Genomic DNA, 21,134 nt, shown 5'->3' on the forward strand with positions numbered 1-21,134 from the left:
TATTTAAATGTGTCACCTCGAAGAAGGGCTTGAATCGTTTTTGTGAGTGTAACCTAAATAAATCTAATAAATGAAAGTATTCATACATTTTGTGTTACACCCATTAAATATAAACATCTATTTTTGTAATTGATTTATTTAAATGTATCAAACAATATTTAAATGTGTCACCTCGAAGAAGGGCTTGAATCGTTTTTGTGAGTGTAACCTAAATAAATCTAATAAATGAAAGTGTTCATACATTTTGTGTAACACCCATTCAATATAAATATCTTCGTTTTGTAATTGATTCATTTAAATGTATCAAACAATATTTAAATGTGTCACCTCTAAGAAGGGCTTGAATCGTTTTTTTGAGTGCGGCTGAGAGCGAGAGCGAGAGCGAGAGCGAGAGCGAGAGCGAGACACTGCCTCCCTCCCCCCTCCTGGAGCCACATCTCTTCATTGCTCCGTCTGCTCAGCTTCTCCGTTGTCCGCATCTCTTCATTTCCTCCTCCTCCTCCCCTTTGTTGTGACTCTTGCTCTGCGACATGTGTCTCGCGTGAGGTGCGCTCACTTGGAGAGAGCCAGTGAGAAGCAAAAGGAGGCATATGCTCAGCGGAGGAATAAGAGAAGAACCGACGCGTGTGCGCATCTCCCCCCGAGCGGCGCGATGGACCTGTCGTTCATGGCTGCGCAGGTGAGATCCATCTTCCGCCAACGTGCGCGTCACAACTTGTTATTGCATTTGTCCATTTATGTCATGGGCGTGGCCGGTCAACAAGTTAATGTGGCATTCGACGATTTGACATCTGCGTGACGTCATAACTCTAATAAACTGACGTGTCGCTGCTTTGGCTCGATGACGGGACTTCGTGTTGTCTTGTTCTCCTCCTGCATCATTCCGAGGTCTTTATGGCAACAGTTGAGTCATCCTGTATAAGTACGTCTGGCTTTAGCTTGTTGGAGTTAACAAGGTGATTTAATAATAATAATAATAATAATATTATTAATTAACAAGGTGATGTCTGTCCGACATGGACATGCTGTTCTGTTGTGTCAGAATCCAAAGCAGGATCTCGTGACCAAAACAACATGGTTAAAACGTATACGTTATAAGTTACTTATCATTTGATTCCAATGTTGTATTTTATTTGCATTAGTTTGATTGGACCAATACCTTATGGTATACAATGGGTGATTTGCATATGAATCCAGTTTGATATCAATTGGTTTTGGCTTCATAGACGATGTGTTGTTGAGCATCTGTTCTGGACCTGTGTCGTGTTTCCCTCTGACGCTCCTCTTGATCCTCCGTGTCCTCCGTGTCACGTGACCCTCGTGTTTCCCTCTGAAGTTCCTCTTGATCCTCCATGTCCTCCGTGTCACGTGACCCTCGTGTTTCCCTCTGAAGTTCCTCTTGATCCTCCATGTCCTCCGTGTCACGTGACCCTCGTGTTTCCCTCTGACGCTCCTCTTGATCCTCCGTGTCCTCCGTGTCACGTGACCCTCGTGTTTCCCTCTGAAGCTCCTCTTATGCCCCGTGTCCTCCGTGTCACGTGACCCTCGTGTTTCCCTCTGAAGTTCCTCTTGATCCTCCATGTCCTCCGTGTCACGTGACCCTCGTGTTTCCCTCTGACGCTCCTCTTGATCCTCCATGTCCTCCGTGTCACGTGACCCTCGTGTTTCCCTCTGAAGCTCCTCTTATGCCCCGTGTCCTCCGTGTCACGTGACCCTCGTGTTTCCCTCTGAAGCTCCTCTTGATCCTCTCCTCCGTGTCACGTGACCCTCGTGTTTCCCTCTGAAGCTCCTCGTCTGGCTGCCTGTGGTCGGTCTGCTGCCTCTCCAGCTGCCATTGAGAGGGGTCAGGGGGTTCCATTGAGAGGGGTCAGGGGGTTCCATTGAGAGGGGTCAGGGTGTTCCATTGAGAGGGGTCAGGGGGTTCCATTGAGAGGGGTCAGGGTGTTCCATTGAGAGGGTTCAGAGGGTTCCATTGAGAGGGGTCAGAGGGTTCCATTGAGAGGGGTCAGGGTGTTCCATTGAGAGGGGTCAGAGGGTTCCATTGAGAGGGGTCAGGGTGTTCCATTGAGAGGGGTCAGGGGGTTCCATTGAGAGGGGTCAGAGGGTTCCATTGAGAGGGGTCAGAGGGTTCCATTGAGAGGGGTCAGGGTGTTCCATTGAGAGGGGTCAGGGGGTTAACGGCTGTTCTGTGGGGCCAACTTCTCTCACATCTCTTAAAATCTGGTATGATGAGTCACTATTATTGTGAAAACTTATAGTGAATAATACATATTCAATGTTACGGTGGTGAAACGATGTGCTCCTGTGTTCTTGGACACGTGGCCAGGAGCCAGGTGAGCCAGGTGAGCCAGCAGCACAGTACGGCCAGCCTCCATGTGGGCAGTCACTCACTCACATGCACAGCTGGGATCGGTTGTTCCACAGTGTTCTGAACCGCTCAGCTGGAGCCAGTGTTCTGCACAGCAGCTGAACAACGCGTCAGGTGGAGGGCAGCGAGCTGACCGTTCATGTTCTCAGTCAAGCTATTGGGCAGCGCTGAACACCGGAGTGTACACGCAATGAGAGGCATGACGAAGAAAGACAAGTCCATCACATGTCTTGGAGAACAATGATGTGTTCAGTTAGAGGGAAACTAAAGGAAGAGCAATGCAACAAGTGTGATTCATTCATATTTCGTCCATCACATTAAGTTGTGAAAGTGTTCAGAGCAGATAGTGACCCAACAAAAACGACACACTCATACCCTACTTTGTTTGAACAAAAAATGACTTCAGCAGTTATAAGAATAACAGAATGTGTCGTGAAACAGGCACAGACTGAGCACCTTGATCTGCGTGAATAAGTTTACATACACGGGGGTGTGTGTCTACCTGTGCAGATTATGCTTCACTAAATGCAAGAACAGTGCACTTGGCACTGAAGAAACACACTCCTCAATGTCAGTTTAAGGGTTTAATGACAGAGATGAAGACACCCTGAAACAGACAGTGCAGCAAGATGAGCTGACAAAGTATTACAATTATGCATGTAATAAATAACGTAATACACATATACAAATAACGAAGGCAGCGTGGCATATCCGGTCAGGTAATTAGACGCTGCCCTCTAGTGGCCGGCGGTACACTCTACATCCCCCCCAGACCGGAAAGCTATAGGCCGGAATAGATTAACGGTCTAAATCCCGTATCCAGCTGCCGGACTCGGGCTCGTAACGTGGAGGCGGCCTCCTCGCGCGGCCCGGCCGAGTAGGCTGGGGCAGCGTCGGCGGCGACTGCGGCACCGGGAGCGGTGCGCCCAGGACGGCACCCGCAGGAACGGTGAGGTCAGCGGTCGCCTCATCAACAGGCGCCGGTGGGGAAGTGCCCACAGCCCAGTCGCGGGGCCCGTCGGCCGGCGGCTGAGCAACCCCCTGGGCGCAGCCCAGCCCGGTGGATGGGTGGGGCCGATGTTCCTGGGCAGTGGGCGGCGGCGGCGCGGCCGACTGCTGATGGGCGTGGGGTGTGGCCGGCGTGTAGGCACGGAGGAACCGGCGGTTGCGCAGTGTCAAACGTCCCGAACCGTCAACCCTGACCCGATACTGGTCGTGGCTCAGTGACTCCACCACAATCCCTGACCTGTCCCATTTGTGGGGGCTCGGGCCTTGCTGGTTCTGGAGGAATACTCTTCGCCGAGTGCCAATGGCGGAGCGGTCTTGAGTGAGTCCCCAGAGACTCGGTGGTACGGGACATACGGGTCCGAAGGGCGTCCTCCTTAGCCGCCCATGCCTCGCGCCATAGCAGGCGGATATGCGGGTTCGAGAGCTTCTCGAGGCGGTTCACGAAGGAGAGCGAGCCACGAAGGGGGCGGCCGAAGATGATCTGCGCCGGCGAGAGGTTGCAGTCGGGGTCAGGCGTGTTGCGCAACTGCAGCATAGCACGCAGGAAGCGGTCCTGATCAAGGCTGCCCGACGGGCCGGTGTTGGACATCAGGAGGCGCTTAGCAGTCTTAACCGCCACTTCTGCCCTCCCGTTAGACTGCGGAAAGCTAACAGAAGACACACGGTGTCTGACGTGCCATAAGCGGAGGAAGTCCTCAGTGTGGCTCGCCTTGAATTCCGGACCACCGTCGCTCGAGGGCTCCTCCGCACGCCAAGGTGGCGAAGAACGAACGGAGGTGTTGGACCAGGCCAGCTGAGCCCGCCAGGGCAGTACCCGCCGTAGAGCTCAGGACCTCTACCCAGCCCGAGAGCCGATCCCCGACAACTAGGTAGTGGCGGCCCCCATAGTCGAAGAAGTCAGCAAACACCGCCTCGAATGGCGTGGACGGGGGTGAGGAGGGCAGGGGGGGTGTAGCCGCCTGTGACGGAGCATTGCGGTTGCAGTCTGCACACCCGTCCCTGGTGGCTTGAATGTCCCCGGACATCCCGGGCCAGTAAACTATAGCTCGGGCATGCTGCCCCATCGCAGAGGTCCCCTGATGAGCTGCATGGAGATGCCGAAGGACTCTCTCACGGAGGGATGGGGGAACCACGACGCGGTCCCGGTAGAGCAGGACGCCGTCCTGCGCGTAGACGGACTCACAGACCGATGACAGACTCGCCAGAGCAGGGTCGTTAACGTCAATCCCACCCTCCTGCTCGATGAGTTGGAGGAGGTGGCTGAGGCATTCGTCAGCCGCTGTCTCCCGTGCGAGGAGGGGCCAAGAGACGGCTCCGAGCTCCTGTGCGTCGTCGCGGATGGAGGCCATGAGGGCTGACTCCACGGCGTCAGGCCAGCTCTGCAGCCCCAGTGAGAGGCTGTTCGCCGAGCCCGAGGGGGAAGGATGCCTTGACGTAGCATAAGCGGCATAGTTGCTCTTGCCAGGCAGGTGCACGATGTCGAAGCGCCATGGGAGGGTGCGCTGCTTGAGTCTAAACAGACGCGAGTTCGATATTTCATCCAGGGTACGGTCGCCAAAGATTTTCACTAACGGCTTATGGTCGGTGACCACGACGAGGTTGTCGGACCCCTGGGTAAAGTACCGCGTCTGTTCCAGACCCCAGGCCACGGCTAGGGCCTCTCCTTCCACAGCCGCATAGCGCTGCTCCGCAGGGGATAGGAAACGCGACCCAGCGAGGGTGATCCTCCATCCTCCTGGACAGCAGTCCGGAATGCCCGAGGCACAGTGGCAATGTTGCTGGAGCAGGAAGTAGCCAATGCCACGCATGGACCAGTCAGGGCGGAGGCAGGTACGCTTCTGCATGTCGTAGATCTCCACGCCCTCACGGATGGCCTCCATTATGGCTTGCTTGGACGTCTGGAAAGCCTCCTCCAGAACGGGGGACCATAGGAACACACAGCGTGGGCTGAGGAACGGCTTGAATGGAGCCATCGTGTCACGCAACTGGGCGTAGTTAGCCACCTGGTTGACGAGGCCGAACCAGCTCCTGATGTCCATTGTGGAGCCTGGGGTGGGGAAGTCCCGGATAGCGTCCAAGTATTTTGGGAGCGGTTCGATGGTAGATTCCGACACCCTGAATCCAGCGAAATCGACGCACCTTTCTGCGAACTGAAGCTTGTCCGGGTTCAACACGATGCCCGACCGGCCGATACGCGTCAGGAAGTCGATGGTCCTCCACCAGTGTTGCTCCAGGTCGGTGTCATAGTGGATGGTGTCATCCACACAACGTTCCTTGCGTTCAAAGTCCGAGAGGATGGCGTCAAACCGACGGTTGTAGCCATCCCCTGATGACAGGAAACCTTGTGGTGCCCTGGTGTAGCGCCACCGGCCGAAGGGTGTGATGAAGGTAGTGAGGTGGCGATCCGACTCCCGCAGGGGAACACTGTGGTAGCCGTTCCAGGCGTCCGTGACGGTCTTCCAGGTGCCCTTCGGGACACGGCGTGCGAGGTGGAACGGGGACTCAGTGGCGAAGGTCTCACGTTGGCAGAACTTGTTGAGGGGGGAGAGGTCCACGGTCCTGCGGGGGGAACCGTCATGCTTCCGAGTGACTACCATACGATGGCACCACGTAACTGGCTCGCCATATGGCACGCGTTCAATGACTCCAAGGGCTTCGTCCCGCAGGAGGTCATCGTGGACCCTCCGCTGCCAGTGTAGAGGCACGGTGGCCGCGGTGTGGCATGCCTTAGGCGTGGCTGCGGGGTCCACGTGCATCTCGATGGGCGGTCCCTCCATGCTTGGTAGTGCCCGATGGGGGCACGTGTTGAACGTCGACGAGGCATATCTCCCGAGTAGCCAACCTTTCATCCGGTTGTTGTTCTCCGGCGTACAAGGGAACGGCAGTGCTGCGGGGCGCGCCGGGGCCGTCGCTGAGGACATGAGCACTGGGCGTCCTGGGGCCACCTGGCCTACGCAGCCGCCGTTGGTTGACCTCGTCGCGTTGATGGACAAAGGCTGGTTTGCCGTGTCAGGGCTACGCCTGTCCTTGGGCCCCCCTGCGACGTCGTCCGACGGGAAGTTCACGGGCAAGAGGTCGAGGGTGAGCCACGACTCGTAGGAGAGGTACATGGCCTGGACTGAGCTGCTCACATATACCATGGAACGGCAGGATGTAACACGCCCCCCGCTGCAGGTCGTCGAGAGCCTAGCGAAGAACGCTCCCTCAATGGCTATAGGGGAGCGGTTGGCGGCCGACAGGCTGAGGCTGACGGGTCGCAGGTCGTCCCGCTCGAAACCGCAGGCCAGGAACTCCTCCAGAGACCAGAGGTCCGACTGCGCGCCAGTGTCTGCGACGGCGGATATCCGAGCTCCATCGGCCGAGCCCCGTTGCTGGTGCCATCCCTCAGCCCGGCTGGCATGTCCACCGAGATGGTAATTAATGCTCGGGGGTGGTCTCTCAGCCTGGCTCGTCTCCATTCGCCCTTGGAGAAGATGTGGTGCTCGAGTCTGATAAGTGCAGGCCTGTTGACACATCCATGCGACGTAGGGGCGCGGCGTCGGCGATGGCTCCCGCGACGTAGGCCAGGGCGGGCTCCAGCTTGCACCGATGAGACCTGGGAGATCAGCTCCGACTCCATGGCGGCCTGTTGACCGTCGAGTGACGGCTGCTGGCGCCTCTGTCGTCGGCGGGCCCTGTAGCAGCCGATGCACACCTGGTGAGGCTTAGGATTCCACCCGAGGCCCCTCCGTGAAGACGTTAAAGACGCTCTTACATTCTGGGCACGAGGCTCGTTTAGCCCTATCCGCAGGGCCCGGGGCGGGGCTCGTCTGTGGAGTCGTCTTCAGGCGCTGGAATGACGACATGGCTGACAGAGAGGACGACGGGAGAGCGTTACGGGCCATCTCTTTGTTCTCGACGAGTGCAATAACGTCGTTAACTGGTTTGACCAGGATGTCAGGTGTCCCAAGCGTCTCGCGGCGTATGTCCGGGTCATAGATGCCATTTAGCAGAACATCACGGATAATGTGTCGGTATAGTCCACGTCCCTACCACACTCGCATACCGCATTATATGCGCATGTCTCTGCTTTACCCCGCACTCTGGCAGCGAATGCGCGGAATGTCTCGTCGCGTTCCTGGCGTAGCTGAAGTAGCTCGGTGCGCAGGACACATGTAGCGACAGGGATGACAGCTAGGGATCGCATGACGGTGATTAGGTCTGGCAGGGGTCCGGAGGCGGCATCGGGGACGGCTTTCAACAGGCTGTCTCCAAGTAAAGGCCCAGCGCACTGAAACAGCTGGAAGGGGGCCTGGGCATCCCCTATGCCTGAACCGGCGCGGAATACGTTCCAACGGCGGATGAACACGTTCCATTCCTCTATTGACACGCCCACATCAACTTTGGGCCGATCGAGTCTCGGGCCTCGAGGGGTTGGGGCCTGGGCCGGCGCGGCCATGACAGGCGCTGCGTGCTGGTGGCTAAATCCATGAATTGTCAATAGAGCAGCGACAAGTGCTTCAGACAAGTCTCCGGATTTAAACTCGCAGCCGGGGGCAGGGCATCCAACAACGACCATGGTGTCTTCATGAAGAAACACACTCCTCAATGTCAGTTTAAGGGTTTAATGACAGAGATGAAGACACCCTGAAACAGACAGTGCAGCAAGATGAGCTGACAAAGTATTACAATTATGCATGTAATAAATAACGTAATACACATATACAAATAACGATATACGGTATATGCACATTAACTACTAACGTAAACAGTTCTCACATGAATGAGTGGATGAACATCTCGCCTCGAGGTGGAATGGATGAATGACGAGACTAAAATGGACGCTGACATTAACGGAAGGCAGCGTGGCATATCCGGTCAGGTAATTAGACGCTGCCCTCTAGTGGCCGGCGGTACACTCTACAGGCACCGAATCAGCGTGATGGATAGGGATGGGCATTGAGAACCGGTTCTGTTTTAGAACCGGTTCCCAGTGAACCGATTGTTTGGGATCGTCAGCCACATTCTTTAACGGTTCTGCTAACGGTCCTCTGTGGCGTTGCGCATGCGCCAACTTTTTTAGTTTCTTCTTCAGACTGCAGCAAACATGGCAACTAGGCAGAAGCGTTCTAAAGTGTGGCTCTATTTCACACGACATAATGACAACTACGCCACTTGTAACGTGTGTAAAAAGTCTATTTCGTCGAAGGGAGGAAATACAACAAATATGAATAAGCATTTGAACACAGCATGGAATTAAATGACAGGAATGTCATTGCAGCAGCTCAGCTAACGCCGGCGCTTCATCTCTTTCTGTCCAAGGTAAACTCCTCAGAAGTGATCACAACCACTCGCTGTGTGAAGCCATGTGCCTTTATCGTGTGGAGTCGATCACGTTATCTTCTGTCCTTCGTTTGAAGCAGACATTTTAGCTCCGGCATTGGTCCCATAATCACTTCACGTTTGGATTGAAAGTCCAGTTTTGAGAAATGTTTGATCGTAACGGTGTTAATGATCGGAGGGCGTGTGTTATCAGCAAACGTTTGCGTTATCGTGTTAACCCATTATTAAACTGAGCATATCGATTTGTAATCCATTATTAAACGTAGTGTAGCGACCCTGTGAAGTGGCTGTCAATCACAGTGTGGCACCGTGATGCTGGTCGAGGGGGCGGGCCTGTGATTGGCGGAGTAGAGGGGAGGCGGGGTTAACCTGTCGGAAAAGGGGAGTTAAGGGTGGTTGACGGGAACCGTTGTTGTTGACGTTCGAGCTGCTGAGCTGAGAGGAGAACGCTGTCTGTGTTGGTGGAGGCCCAATAAAGGAGGAGTAACGTCGTCCGGTCTCCGTGTCATCAGTCCATAACGTCCGAGACGTTACAGTAGCATATAGCTACGCTAGCTTAGCTATAGAATCTTCCATTTTCAGCCCCCTACATTGAGGCAGAGGTCGTGTTCGCCTCCCCTCTTAATGTGGCTTTATGTCAGCTCAGCAAATTCTGCGATTTTGTTTGTGCCATTTGTTTCATTGTGTAAACCAGCTTTCACTATATAAATAATCTCCATTGCCATCCAATGTAGTTGATGAGGTTCAGAGTCAGACCGGTTCAGAGGCTGGTCGTCTGGGTCACAGGCGACAGCACGTCTTGTCCACCTCCTCATATCTTTGTGTTCATCCTCCAGCCCACCTGAGAGCGTGTTCTCCATAGCTGGAGACACAATACGTCCTGAGAGATCGCGTATCCTCCCGGAGAAAGCAGATATGCTTATTTTTCTGCACAAGAATTGTTGATGATCCATACAATTGATGGTTGCACACTTGGTATTTGCCACTGCTAGTTTCATTTTTGGCAGCTCAGTTCATATACCCTTTAAAAAAAAGGAAGGAGCACTGTAATTTCTAGGAACATGTTTAAATTAAACAGAATACATTTTATTTAAGTTATGTAAGTTTTATTTTAAGTTCAAGAGGAATATGTATAAATGTTTTTGGTTATTTAAAAAAATGTAAATGTGTATGTATACATACTGTATATGGTGTGTGCAGCATTATAGAAAATTATATAAAAGAAAATTAATGTAAATAAACCCGTTTGTGCTCTTTTTTCACCCCTTGCCCAATAAGAATCGATAAAAGAATCGATAAGGAATCGAATCGATAAGCAGGAATCGATAAGGCATCGGAATCGTTAAAATCGTATCAATTCTCATCCCTAGTGATGGATTCCCGTGAAGTGGAAGTGTATCTGTTCCTGGAGACGCGTGAGCAGCGGATGTAACAACGTGGGGTCGTGTTGGTGGAGGGTGACAACCATTTAAAAGAAGTCATGATTGGAATGAGGTTCTGCTTCCAGTCCCCATGGCACCATCACATCCTCCGGACTCTAGCTCCTCCTCCAGGTTTTCTTTTCCAGGAATCCATATCCTCCTCTTCAAGAACGCATCGGAAAAGCTAATTGGCTGATTTAACTGAGGTGAAATGTATTCCAGTGCCCTGAGTCGCTCCCTAATGGTGACTGAATGAAGTCAGGCAAATGTCCCTGGAGATTTCAACTTTGACCTCACATGGATGACCTTTTGGCCTTCATCTCAGCGTCGCTCTGTCGCCTCACTGTGTCTCTAAAAGAAGACGGACGCTGCCGTCGCGGTTCTCTCCTGTTCTCTTCAAAGAAGTCTAACTCAGAGGACCTGGTTAGTGAGGATGGAGAATGAGGAGGTCAGAGGATGCTCTGGTTGTTGTTGTTGTTGCAGTGTATTTTAAGGCAACACATTAAACTCTTGACTTATATATCTTTCTAAATGTAATGTCCTAAAGAAACTAAGCTTGGCCTTCGAAGAGAACCCTTCAAGAGAAGACATGTGCACCACGTTGGCCATTGTTCTGCTGCACTTGACACTCTTGTTTTTGCTTCAAATAATTTGGTACGGGATCACAGAAGCATGTCAATAGCTCTCTGCAGAACAATGGGCATGCCTTGTGTTTGGTGAATGACTTGGCAGAAATGCCTGACTGCTCTGAAATGAGAAGGCTTCATCTGGCTGAAAGTGGTGGCATCGATGAAGAGGTGGCAGTCCCAGCGATGCTTTTGAATACCAAGCCGAGGGGCAATGAGGAGATTTCTTCTGTCTGTTTCCAACTGAGTTGAGGAATGCAGGAATAATTTCCCTCAGCTCCTTTGAAATGGATATTAAGATTTATTTTTGACTTTCACTCACGAAAACATTTGTTTTCTTCCCAGCCCAACTCCTGTGATGGTTAATCACACGCTGTACATCTTTACACCTCGAGAAAGGCGTCGCTGTCCGAATGATTACCATGACGGATGTTAAGATATCGGACAATGAGGGTTGTCATGGTTACAAACGGATGTTGGGGTCACGTTTGATTGGCTGAAGACTCCGGAGCCTTCCTGGCATCTGGCCAGTCTCAGAGACACTTCAGCTGATCTGCCACACGGGGAAGCCGAAGCCCTACGGCCCCATCTATCCACGGGGCCCCACTGGCCTTGCCTTTTACTCGTTTTGACATGTATACACGTGCGTGCACGTCACACACAAAGAAATTGTGACATTTGATCCCCATGTGTCAGTAGAGAACGGCACATGAAGCAATGCCAACGCAGAGCCCTGCTCATGCATTTCCTTTACTGGACCTGAATGGAAAGCAAGAAGCCGGTTTCCATACTGTCGTCTCGCCTCAGAGGATTTGTCTTTTCATGACAGGCCATCAGCAGTTCTCATTACTCAATGACTTATTCAGTGAAGCTGCGGCTCGCAGTCATTCTACCTGATAGGGTTGTCAATCTCAGTCGTCTTAGAAAGGACCGATGACCGGATGACGCCAGAGCCTCCACACAAACACAGCCGTCTGGGCACCCTCAGCACCGGGACCTGCAGCCACAGGAGCACGACACAATAAGTACTAGAAGTCAATTCAATCCGAGAAGATGATTCTAAAGTTCGTAGATGTGTTCAGCTGGATTGTCCCGATGCAGTCGGCTCCACTCTCATGCGGTCTATAAATGCAGGTTACAACCTCAATGTATTTATCGTCTGCAATATCATTTGCAGCGGCTACTTGGATTATAAAATCATAATGAAAACAAGTGGACCAAATGAACTGTCATATATGAGACGTATGGTCGTAGATAACTGGCTGACACCGTGGAAAGAAGACTTGTTTGTGCACCACTGTCCCGCTGATATGAAGCCAGATATGGAAATGCAGGTTGAATATTTTACAGATGAGATTATTTTTCTATTAGACACAGTTTGCAAATTAGGAGCCGCCACAAGGCCTACATCAAGATTTACACTTTCTATTGCACTACCTGCTTTCACTACCTGCTACTCCCATTTGTCTGTAGTTTAGTTATTATGTGTATTATATGTATATATGTTAGTATTATGTTCAGAGTTCTTGTACAGTGTGTATGTCATGTTATATTATGTTAGGCTATGGTAGTTGTTGTGTGGTGCCTTGTCCTAAGAATTTCAGTGCCCAGTCTGACCCTGTGTCATTCTGTGTATCTGACAATAAAAGACTTGACTTGAAGACCGTCTTAGTGCTCAATTCCATAAAGAATTCTATGACATAATCACGTTACCTCACGGAGCCTTCTTCACAATAAAGAAGACATCTCCTGCTCTCTAAGTGGAGGCTCCTCATAATGGCAGACCATCCTTTTCATCTCTGGGAGTTCATTTCCCCTCTGGTGTTCACTTTGCCTTTCAGCAATTGGTTTTATATCGTGAAACCTCGCGACAGCCCCGGTTCTCAGCTGCCTTCCTCTTTTATGACCACGCCACGTCGTAAACAGGTTGAAAAAGCCGAATGCACGAAGATAATCGATGCTTTAAATACATGAAGGGCAGGACAATCGGTCTTTGTGAGGTCTGTTTTCTATTGGTAGTAGCTTCCCCGGGAATAGCTGTTTGACGCTTCAATGCTTTTTTATTTTAGTGTTGTTCATACTTTATTTTTTAACCATTACATTTTATTCCTATACGTATAGTCCATCATCCTTCAGATAAATCAACATAAAATCTGCACAATGTTAAAAATCAATCCCCAGTTGGTGTGAATCCTTGTTTTCTGCATCTGTAATACGAATACGTGACTTCACTCCGCCAGCAGGAGCGTTCACAGACATGGATATTTGTAACGGTAACAAGTGAACCCTTCTGATGGGGAGACGGTACTGATGAAGTGATGAAGATGGACGCCTGCTTTTCACAGCAGGGGCTCCCTCATGGTTTACTCTCCCTTGATGGATGGACTGCATCTAGAGAGAACACACTGGAGGCAGGAGCCTTCACAACAAACATTACTTTGGTCGGAGGTTTGATTTTGACGTCATCCTCCCTATGATCAAAACTCAGCTGGTCGTGGACAAAGTGGAGTTGCACAAACAGCCCAGCTTCACTCTCTTCCTGTTAGAATGAGAAATGCTGACGCTCTCATTGGAAACGATGGACTGACCACCAGGACGCCGCAGCTCTCGCTCTGGGCCCGATGCGTGTTGAAGGCCCAACAGCCTGTCCACAAACGGCCTGTTGATGGTCCCGCCACAAGAACCCACAGGAACGAGGCCCAGCAGGGTACCGAGCCTTGGACGTCTCTGAAAGATGAAGCTGACGTGTGATCAAATACGAACATATAGAAGGTTTGATGATAGTTTATTTTATTTATTCGTGTCTTGTTATTGGATTTAGAGAAGTTGCCAAACTCATGATCTGAGATCGCGCTGCGTTGGCCAAACAAGCAGTCGGTCTTAGTACGCTCCAGCTCTGGTCTTTCAGTACAATAACGTATGAAGCCACGTGGATATTTATCATCTCTTCACACAGTTATTGTTTTCAATGAGTCAGCTGGAAACATGACGACGTCAGGCAGACACATTGTTTTCAGAGTTAATGCTAGCATAGAGCAAGGGAAGGTGACCTTAGGGACCCAGAAGCTGAGCCAATGACCCGCTAGCAACACCTGTGCAGGGGAGTTCCCTCTCATCCGCATGGTCCACGGCCTTTGACATTGTGCGGCCTGTTATTGAGTTTGACTTATTGTTCATCAGGATGGCAGCATTCTGTAGAGTGGTATCATTGCAATGTCAGAATTATGAGAGAAAAATGAACATTTAGATTTGGCTTAATTCAACTGAATAGATAGATAGATAGATAGATATATACTTTATTAATCCCCAAGGGGAAATTTGTCGAGTCAGTAGCAGCAACACACAAGAATAAAAAAACAAAACACAAAATATAAGAAGGGTTAGGGTGATCTGGCAAGAGGTGAACTGTTGTAGAGCCTCATAGCCGTCGGCAGGAATGTTCTCCTGTATCTCTCCTTGTGGCAGCGGAGCGTGAGGAGACGTCTGGAGAAAGTACTCCTCTGTCCCTGTAGGAGGTGGTGGAGAGGGTGGTCCGGGTTGTCCAATATGGACACCAGTTTCTTCAACGACCTCCTCTCCACCACCTGTTCCAGGTGCTCCAGCTGGCAGCCGATGATGGAGCCAGCCTTCCTAACCAGTTTGTTAAGACGGCTGATGTCACCGGCTCCGATGCTGCTCCCCCAGCAGACAATGGCAAAGTGCAGCACACTGGCGACAACCGACTGGTAGAATAACTCCAGCATCTTGCTGCACACGTTGAAGGATCGAAGCTTTCTCAGGAAAAAGAGTCGATTCATCCCCTTCTTGTACACAGCGTTGATGTTGGCCTTCCAGTTCAGTCGGCTGTCGATGGAGACGCCCAGGTACTTGTACTCCTCCACCATGTCCACGTCCACTCCCAGGACACTCAGAGGTGTAGGAGCTGTCGCCTTCCTCCTGAAGTCCACCACCATCTCTCTGGTCTTGGCCACGTTCAGCCGCAGGTGGTTCTCATCGGCCCACTTTACAAAGTCACTCACCACTGCCCTGTACTCCTCCTCCCGTCCATCCCTAATACACCCGACCACTGCAGAATCATCAGAGTACTTCTGCAGATGGCATGACTCCGTGTTGTACTGGAAGTCACTGGTGTACAGGGTGAAGAGGAAGGGAGACAGAACAGTTCCCTGTGGGGCTCCAACATCACTGACCACCGTTCCAGACAGCACACGCCCCATTCTGACAAACTGTGGTCTGCCTGTGAGGTAGTCAGTGATCCAGGAGATGGTGGACGCGTCCACACCGGCCACCCGCAGCTTCTCACTCAGCAGCAGTGGCTGGATGGTGTTAAATGCACTGGAGAAGTCAAAGAAAGTGACTCTCACAGAGACATCGGTTCCATCCAGGTGCGACTGAGCTCGTTGCAGCAGGTAGATGATGGCGTCGTCCACTCCCACATGAGGCTGGTAAGCAAATTGCAGAGGGTCCAACGATGATTTCACCTGCGGCCGGAGGTGGGCCAAGACCAGCCTCTCCAGCACCCTCATCACATGGGAGGTGAGGCGACGGTCGGTAGTCGTTGAGGCCAGATGGTGCTGACTTCTTTGGGACAGGGACCAGGCACGACGTCTTCCACAGCACGGGACTTCCCCAGCCTCAGGCTGAGGTTGAAGAGGCGCTGCAGGACACCAGACAGCTGGGTGGCGCAGGTCTTTAGGACCCTGGGGCTGATGCCATCAGGACCTTCAGCTCTGCGCTGGTGTAGTTTCTCCAGCTGTCTTCTCACCTGGTCAGTCGTCACAGAGAGAGGGGGGAGGGTGGAGGAGCCCATTGTCATTGAGGGCTCGGTGGATGTGCAGCTCAGCATGGGGGACAGAGGGGGAGGAGGTGTTTGGGAGGTGTGATGTGTGGAGGAGACGGGGGAGGGCTGTGAACTGAACCTGTAGAATAATGATGAAATGCCCCACATATTAAAAACTTTGAAAATGTCCCATCATATCAAAAGGTTGCCGACTCCTGGCTGAGAGGAAAAAGAGCATCTCTGAGACCTCGAGTTCAAAGACACGTCAGAGATCGGTCCGACTGGAGCACATATACTTAACACATGTTACACATTTTATGAGAGTATTAATGTTTTGATGACATCAAGTGTCATCTTATCTGACGAGCTGCAGTTGATGCAATCTGTTAGCACCCTTTGTCATTTCAGCCTGAAAAATGTATTCATCTCTGGCTGGAAATAAGAACACAGCTTCTTTGTCTCTCTCAAACAACCCTATCTTTAAAAAGAACAACTGCTCAAGGGGTGACCCTGCTTCTGCTTCCATTGTGTCGTCCAAGAACAAAGAACCTGGCGGCCGGAACAACCGCATGATGGGCCGGCTAGGGTTAGGGTTAGGGTTAAGGTTAGGGTTAGGGTTAACCCCGACATGCAGCTGCTGGTTGGAATGGGGGAACAGACAGGATACAGGGATGAAGATAACAGGGCTCAGCTGCCGCATTACTCGAGTAATTTCCCAATTTTCTTCATGCTATCTTTGCTTGCAGCATGTTTGCGCTGCAGACACAAACATCGCCCATCTTTTTTTGCACCTGAAATGCGTGATGGCATATTGAAAGAAGTCCTGGGGAGAAAGAAAGGGAGACTTAATGAACTGTGACAGCCAAGTATGAAGTAATAACAGATTTCCCTGATAGACCTACCCCCCCCCCCCTACTGCATGACGCTTCCAATAAAACTGTGGCCCTGATTGTCAGCACGTATGAATTATGTATTTTCATATAAATAATCTATTTTTAACTCATCCTGAGATCATTTCAAGGAAGCTTTATCCCTGTATTAATATGTTTAGGGATCAAACTGAGCTATGTGTTACACTTTGATGGATTTTGACTCATCCTGTTCATCTTTTATTTTGAAAGTCGCTCCACGGTGATGTTTACATTGAAGCGTGGTTCTCTTAATGAAGTGATGGGAGGCTGCAGAGCTGCATGGCAGCAGCTGATCACAGCACCGAGGATCCCAGTGACATATCACCAGCTGTTGTCATTCATTGAGCTCATTATGCACCTTTCTAATCAATAGCTTGCCAAGGATAAAGTTACAAAACATTTGATCATGGAGTGAGTCTCCATAACAGCCTTTTCAGTTTTGCAGAAGAAGTCTCATCCCTGGATGCAATTAAGTAAATATTCCCTGTAACTATGTATTGTTGGTTTGAACACAAATTCATAACACATCATTTAAAGAGGGGCTTTTAGATTGTTTTGTTCTCGTACAGTTTTTCCAAAATTGATGTCAGCTTCCCCCTCAGCTTTAAAACCCGGTAGTGGTTTCAAAGCCTCGGTAACAAGACCAACAGCACCACCTGCTTTGGATTTGATCCATTTCTCTGGGTTCGACCCTTTGAGTCTGACCTTGGGCGTTGTTCAAAGAAAGCTTCCTTGAAACTAATGACAATGTTCAGGCCTGCTTTCCTTTTCCTCTCACTCACCTGTTCAATGTGCAAAGCAGCTGAGGTTATATAACATAAAGCACCTTCACTCTGAAAGAAACACCGTTGCTGTTAGAGGAACAGCTTAAGTTTGGAGTCTGAGGCGGACGTTCAGGTTTAAAGCAGCAGCTCGGGAACAGTCGACTCTCTTCACCTCTTCATCTGGGATGGCGGAGCAGTTCCTCTGAGGGCTCGCTGTATTTCCTCTCAGAGCTCATGTGTTGGCATCTGATGATCAGCCCACAGATGGAGGAGGTTCAATGTCCTCAGAACGTGAACAATATGTTGCTGGTGATATTTTACACCATCTAATGTACTTGTGCTTGTGTTGTCATACAATACGTGCCTCGCGTAATGCTCCACAACTCTTCACATGTTTTATATGAAACAAATCTGACGGCGACCTTCTCATTTCGGGCGCATGCACATTGAATGGCCAGATGATGAATCATTTGGAATGAACGCTGGTGTGCATGAGCGCTGGAGGAGTACACCGACTTAGATTTTTCTTAAAATGTTGAATTTGTGATGGTGCTTCCAGGGAGTTGTGAATCAAGTCGCAGCGAGAGCTTGAAGCTGTTTCTGCAGACGCTTCGTTGTGTTTGGAGCTCAATGGGCTTCACATCATGTTCTCACCAGAGTTTCAGTCAACGCAACAATCTTAGTTATGCATATGGTTGCTTTTGTGTTTCACTCTTCCACCCAAAGTCATTTACAAAACATGACCTCATGAGGGTTTAACCTAATTTGAGGCCTTTAGTGAGTGAGTATTGAGCTGCTCCCTGTTGCAGCCTGAGGCCCATATGGGCTCACAGCTCCTGAGGCCGATGCTTTGTGGGATTACCATTGACTCACTCGAGTGTAAAAACAACAACATTGAACCATTTGATTCATTTAGAAGCAGAGTATATTGTTCAAAGCTGCAATTATAATCAAAGAATGAACATATTGTAATTGATGAATTTCACACCTGAGTTTCAGCTTTTATGTGATGCCAACCGCTTACACACACACACACACACACACACACACACACACACACACACACGTCCGTGCGATGCTCAGACTCCTGGCACCCTCCTCATTTCTAGCGGGGATGTATCGCACATCCCTCCCAGAGGCTGAGACACACATCTTTTTATTCATAGGCGTGATTTGTGGACAGAAGGCCCTAAATAATGGATGCAGGGCAATGTGTGTGTTTGTGCATGTAAAGAAAATAAATTCTTTGCAAAGGGATAATCCACATATGATGTTGCTGTTGCGCACATGTGATTTGTTACGACATCCATAAACTACCAAATGCGTTCCTCATTAATTGCTCACACTGTACATTCACACCCTCGCATAAACACAAACACAAACTGGGATCAGCTGAGCGGAGGCGGCCGCGTTGGGGAGGAGCACAGGCTGCACTGAGGCCGCTTTTAAAACACGAGGCCAACATGGCACTCGCGTGACAAATTCATAATCCTCCTCCTCCTCCCACGGGGAAAATACATACAGCAACCATTCATAAATGCTGATGCCAACCGGCAGCGGTATGTACAGTACTGTTGCAGCTACACCGGTGCAAACTGTACGTTGCTAATTCTATTTTACAGCCGCTGATGAGAATTTACACACTGAAGAAAACAAGTGACGATTTTGGCATCAACAAAAACGATGCAGGGATATTCTTTTCTTCGTATCCTGAACATCTCTTATTTTTTATCTGAGTTTTGCTTCAGATGTTCTTCGTCAGATTCAGGAAACTATCTTCACTTGACAAACTAAATGTCACCTGCTAATGAGCAGAGGCACTGTGGGGAGATGTGGCCCAACAAGTGTCTTACAGCGCTGCCTGTTCCCAAAGAGCAAAGCCAATAAGAAATGAACATGCAGAGCTCCAGTTTCAGTTTATAACAGCAGACAACTGCTAAATAATAAGCTTCCAAAGAAAAGCCGAGCATGAATTACACAGCATGAGAGGAGGTCACGGTGAGAAGAGAACGCCAGAGTCTAACGTAGGTTATGTTACACTGAGTGTGTGTGAGTGTGTGCGTTTGTGTGAGTGTGTGCATTTGTGTGTGTGAGTGTGTGCGTTTGCGTGTGTGTGTGTGTATATCTCTTCCCTATAAAGTGCAGTCGTGATGATATTGGACAGCGACCTGTAAAGACCCTGAGGCAGCTGTCAGAATGGGACAACTGTTTCCACAAATACTGAAATGTACAAGTTTATGGTAAGAAGAAGAATATTAAGTTTGTCCTAGATCTTATTTAATTTCTTTATAATATTTAAACTTACATTAAAACAATGTTCCCTGCTCATGACAAATACGACCACATATAACAAGTGTTCATCAAACAAGTGGTGAATGCCACACATTCTCCCAAATGCCTGATGTGTGTACAGGGTGCAGTTAAAGAGTATTTAGACTAATGGAGGTTACCAGATAGGCTGAGACCAATGACCAGTAAATAAAAACTTACACTGGCGTCTGACACCTGAAGCATAAGAGTCAACATGACTCACAGAAATACAGAAAGGTCACGACCTGTTAGTGCGTCACAGGGCGGAGTCCTTTCATGTGTTCAGACTCTGAGTCGGCACCACAGCACCGGGCCGGGTCCACGAGGACGCTCAAGGACCGCGTCGTGGCAGTTATTAAACGGTGAGACGACGTTGGACCGGTCGACCGACGCACGACTTTCTACCAGATCTCTGATCGAGACATTTGTGTTTATCGTGTTGTTGTTGTTGTTGTTGTTGTGGAGTGACGAGTTTGTGACATTTCTACCCAACTATCTGGTGAAATGGTCAGATCCGTGCCCATGCACACAAACTAATAGAATACATCGTGACTTTCATGAACCGCCATGAGAATCGACATGCAGTGACAAGTGATGTCATCCTGCCTCAACTGTGTCGTATGCATAGTAACGTTGAGTATTCTCAATTAGTTGTCTTTTTTTTGTTGTGAAGAGAAATTTATAGTCACAAGCTGCTTAGTATGGGAGTGGATATGCTTCAACAGAAGGGATAGAGCATCGTGTTTCTCCATGAGATGCTCGGTTGTGGCAGCTGCTATGTATTACAAGGGGGACATCATGGTGCGGGGCCTGAAGGTACAAGAGTGAAACAACAACAACAATCCAGCACTAAAGGCCCCGCGGGAAGTGAAAGTGTTCTCCTTCATTTCTATTGGACAGGAAGAGTGACGTTTCTGAGGGTTCTGCAGCAATAGTTGAAGTTTGACGAACAACAACAACAACGACTGCACTGTGTTCGACTGGCTGGTCACAAAGGTTGTTGGTTTTCATTAATAAAAACAAACAGCACATTTATTGTGGTGATTTATTCCACCCACACAAACCGGATTAAAGAGAAGTTAGTGCAGACGGTTTGAGTGTTGCCCCTTTGCTGACTCGGTTTCACAATAATACGCACTGAACCGAGTCAAACTCAGAGCGCATCATGAGGTCTCGAGAGAACAGGGTGTGTGCATGTTGTCAACGCATGATGTATGTGCAAGATGGAGTGAGAGAAATGCCTTCCATCTGGCTTCAGTTGGTGGATCCCTTCCCCTTCCAGCCTCATCTCCCTGTGGAGGTTCAGGAAGACACTGCAGTCAAGTCGCTGAGGATAAGAGCATTTGCCAAATACTATGAATGTAAATGTAAATATTTAATGGTTTGTGGGGTCATGCAGATAACTTCAGCTCTGCAACAGAGACTCACCAGTCAGCAGATTAAGGAGAGAGCTACATAAAGATGTAAAGTATTCAAATGGCTCAATAAAAAAAGGACAAAAAAGAATGAGGCTTTGTAAGATGCTTTCACAGAGTGTGATTACAGTACATTTAACACTGTATTCATATATATTCCATGCATGCCATAAGAAGTCGCGATGATACTTGTAACTATTGTGTGACCT

The 21,134-nt window shown here is 49.7% G+C and overlaps 1 protein-coding gene and 1 long non-coding RNA gene across 2 annotated transcripts in view; one reads left to right on the forward strand and one right to left on the reverse strand.

Annotated features, from left to right (window-relative positions):
- Positions 1 to 470: 470 nt before the first annotated feature.
- LOC130202025 (uncharacterized protein C14orf132) overlaps positions 471 to 21,134 on the forward strand; it is a 34,232-nt gene continuing 13,568 nt past the window's right edge. The window contains exon 1 of the mRNA XM_056427303.1: positions 471 to 679. Within this exon, the coding sequence (XP_056283278.1) occupies positions 653 to 679 (27 nt within the window). The 5' untranslated portion in view covers positions 471 to 652. The remainder of the gene's footprint in view (positions 680 to 21,134) is intronic.
- Positions 7,967 to 8,263, reverse strand: LOC130202026 (uncharacterized). Its single transcript, XR_008833278.1, has 2 exons — positions 8,135 to 8,263; positions 7,967 to 8,002 (listed from the first exon to the last, which is right to left on the reverse strand). It is a non-coding gene; the product is annotated as an uncharacterized LOC130202026 (long non-coding RNA).

Source organism: Pseudoliparis swirei, chromosome 11 (genome assembly GCF_029220125.1).
Source record: "Pseudoliparis swirei isolate HS2019 ecotype Mariana Trench chromosome 11, NWPU_hadal_v1, whole genome shotgun sequence".
Taxonomy (NCBI): Eukaryota; Metazoa; Chordata; class Actinopteri; order Perciformes; family Liparidae; genus Pseudoliparis; species Pseudoliparis swirei.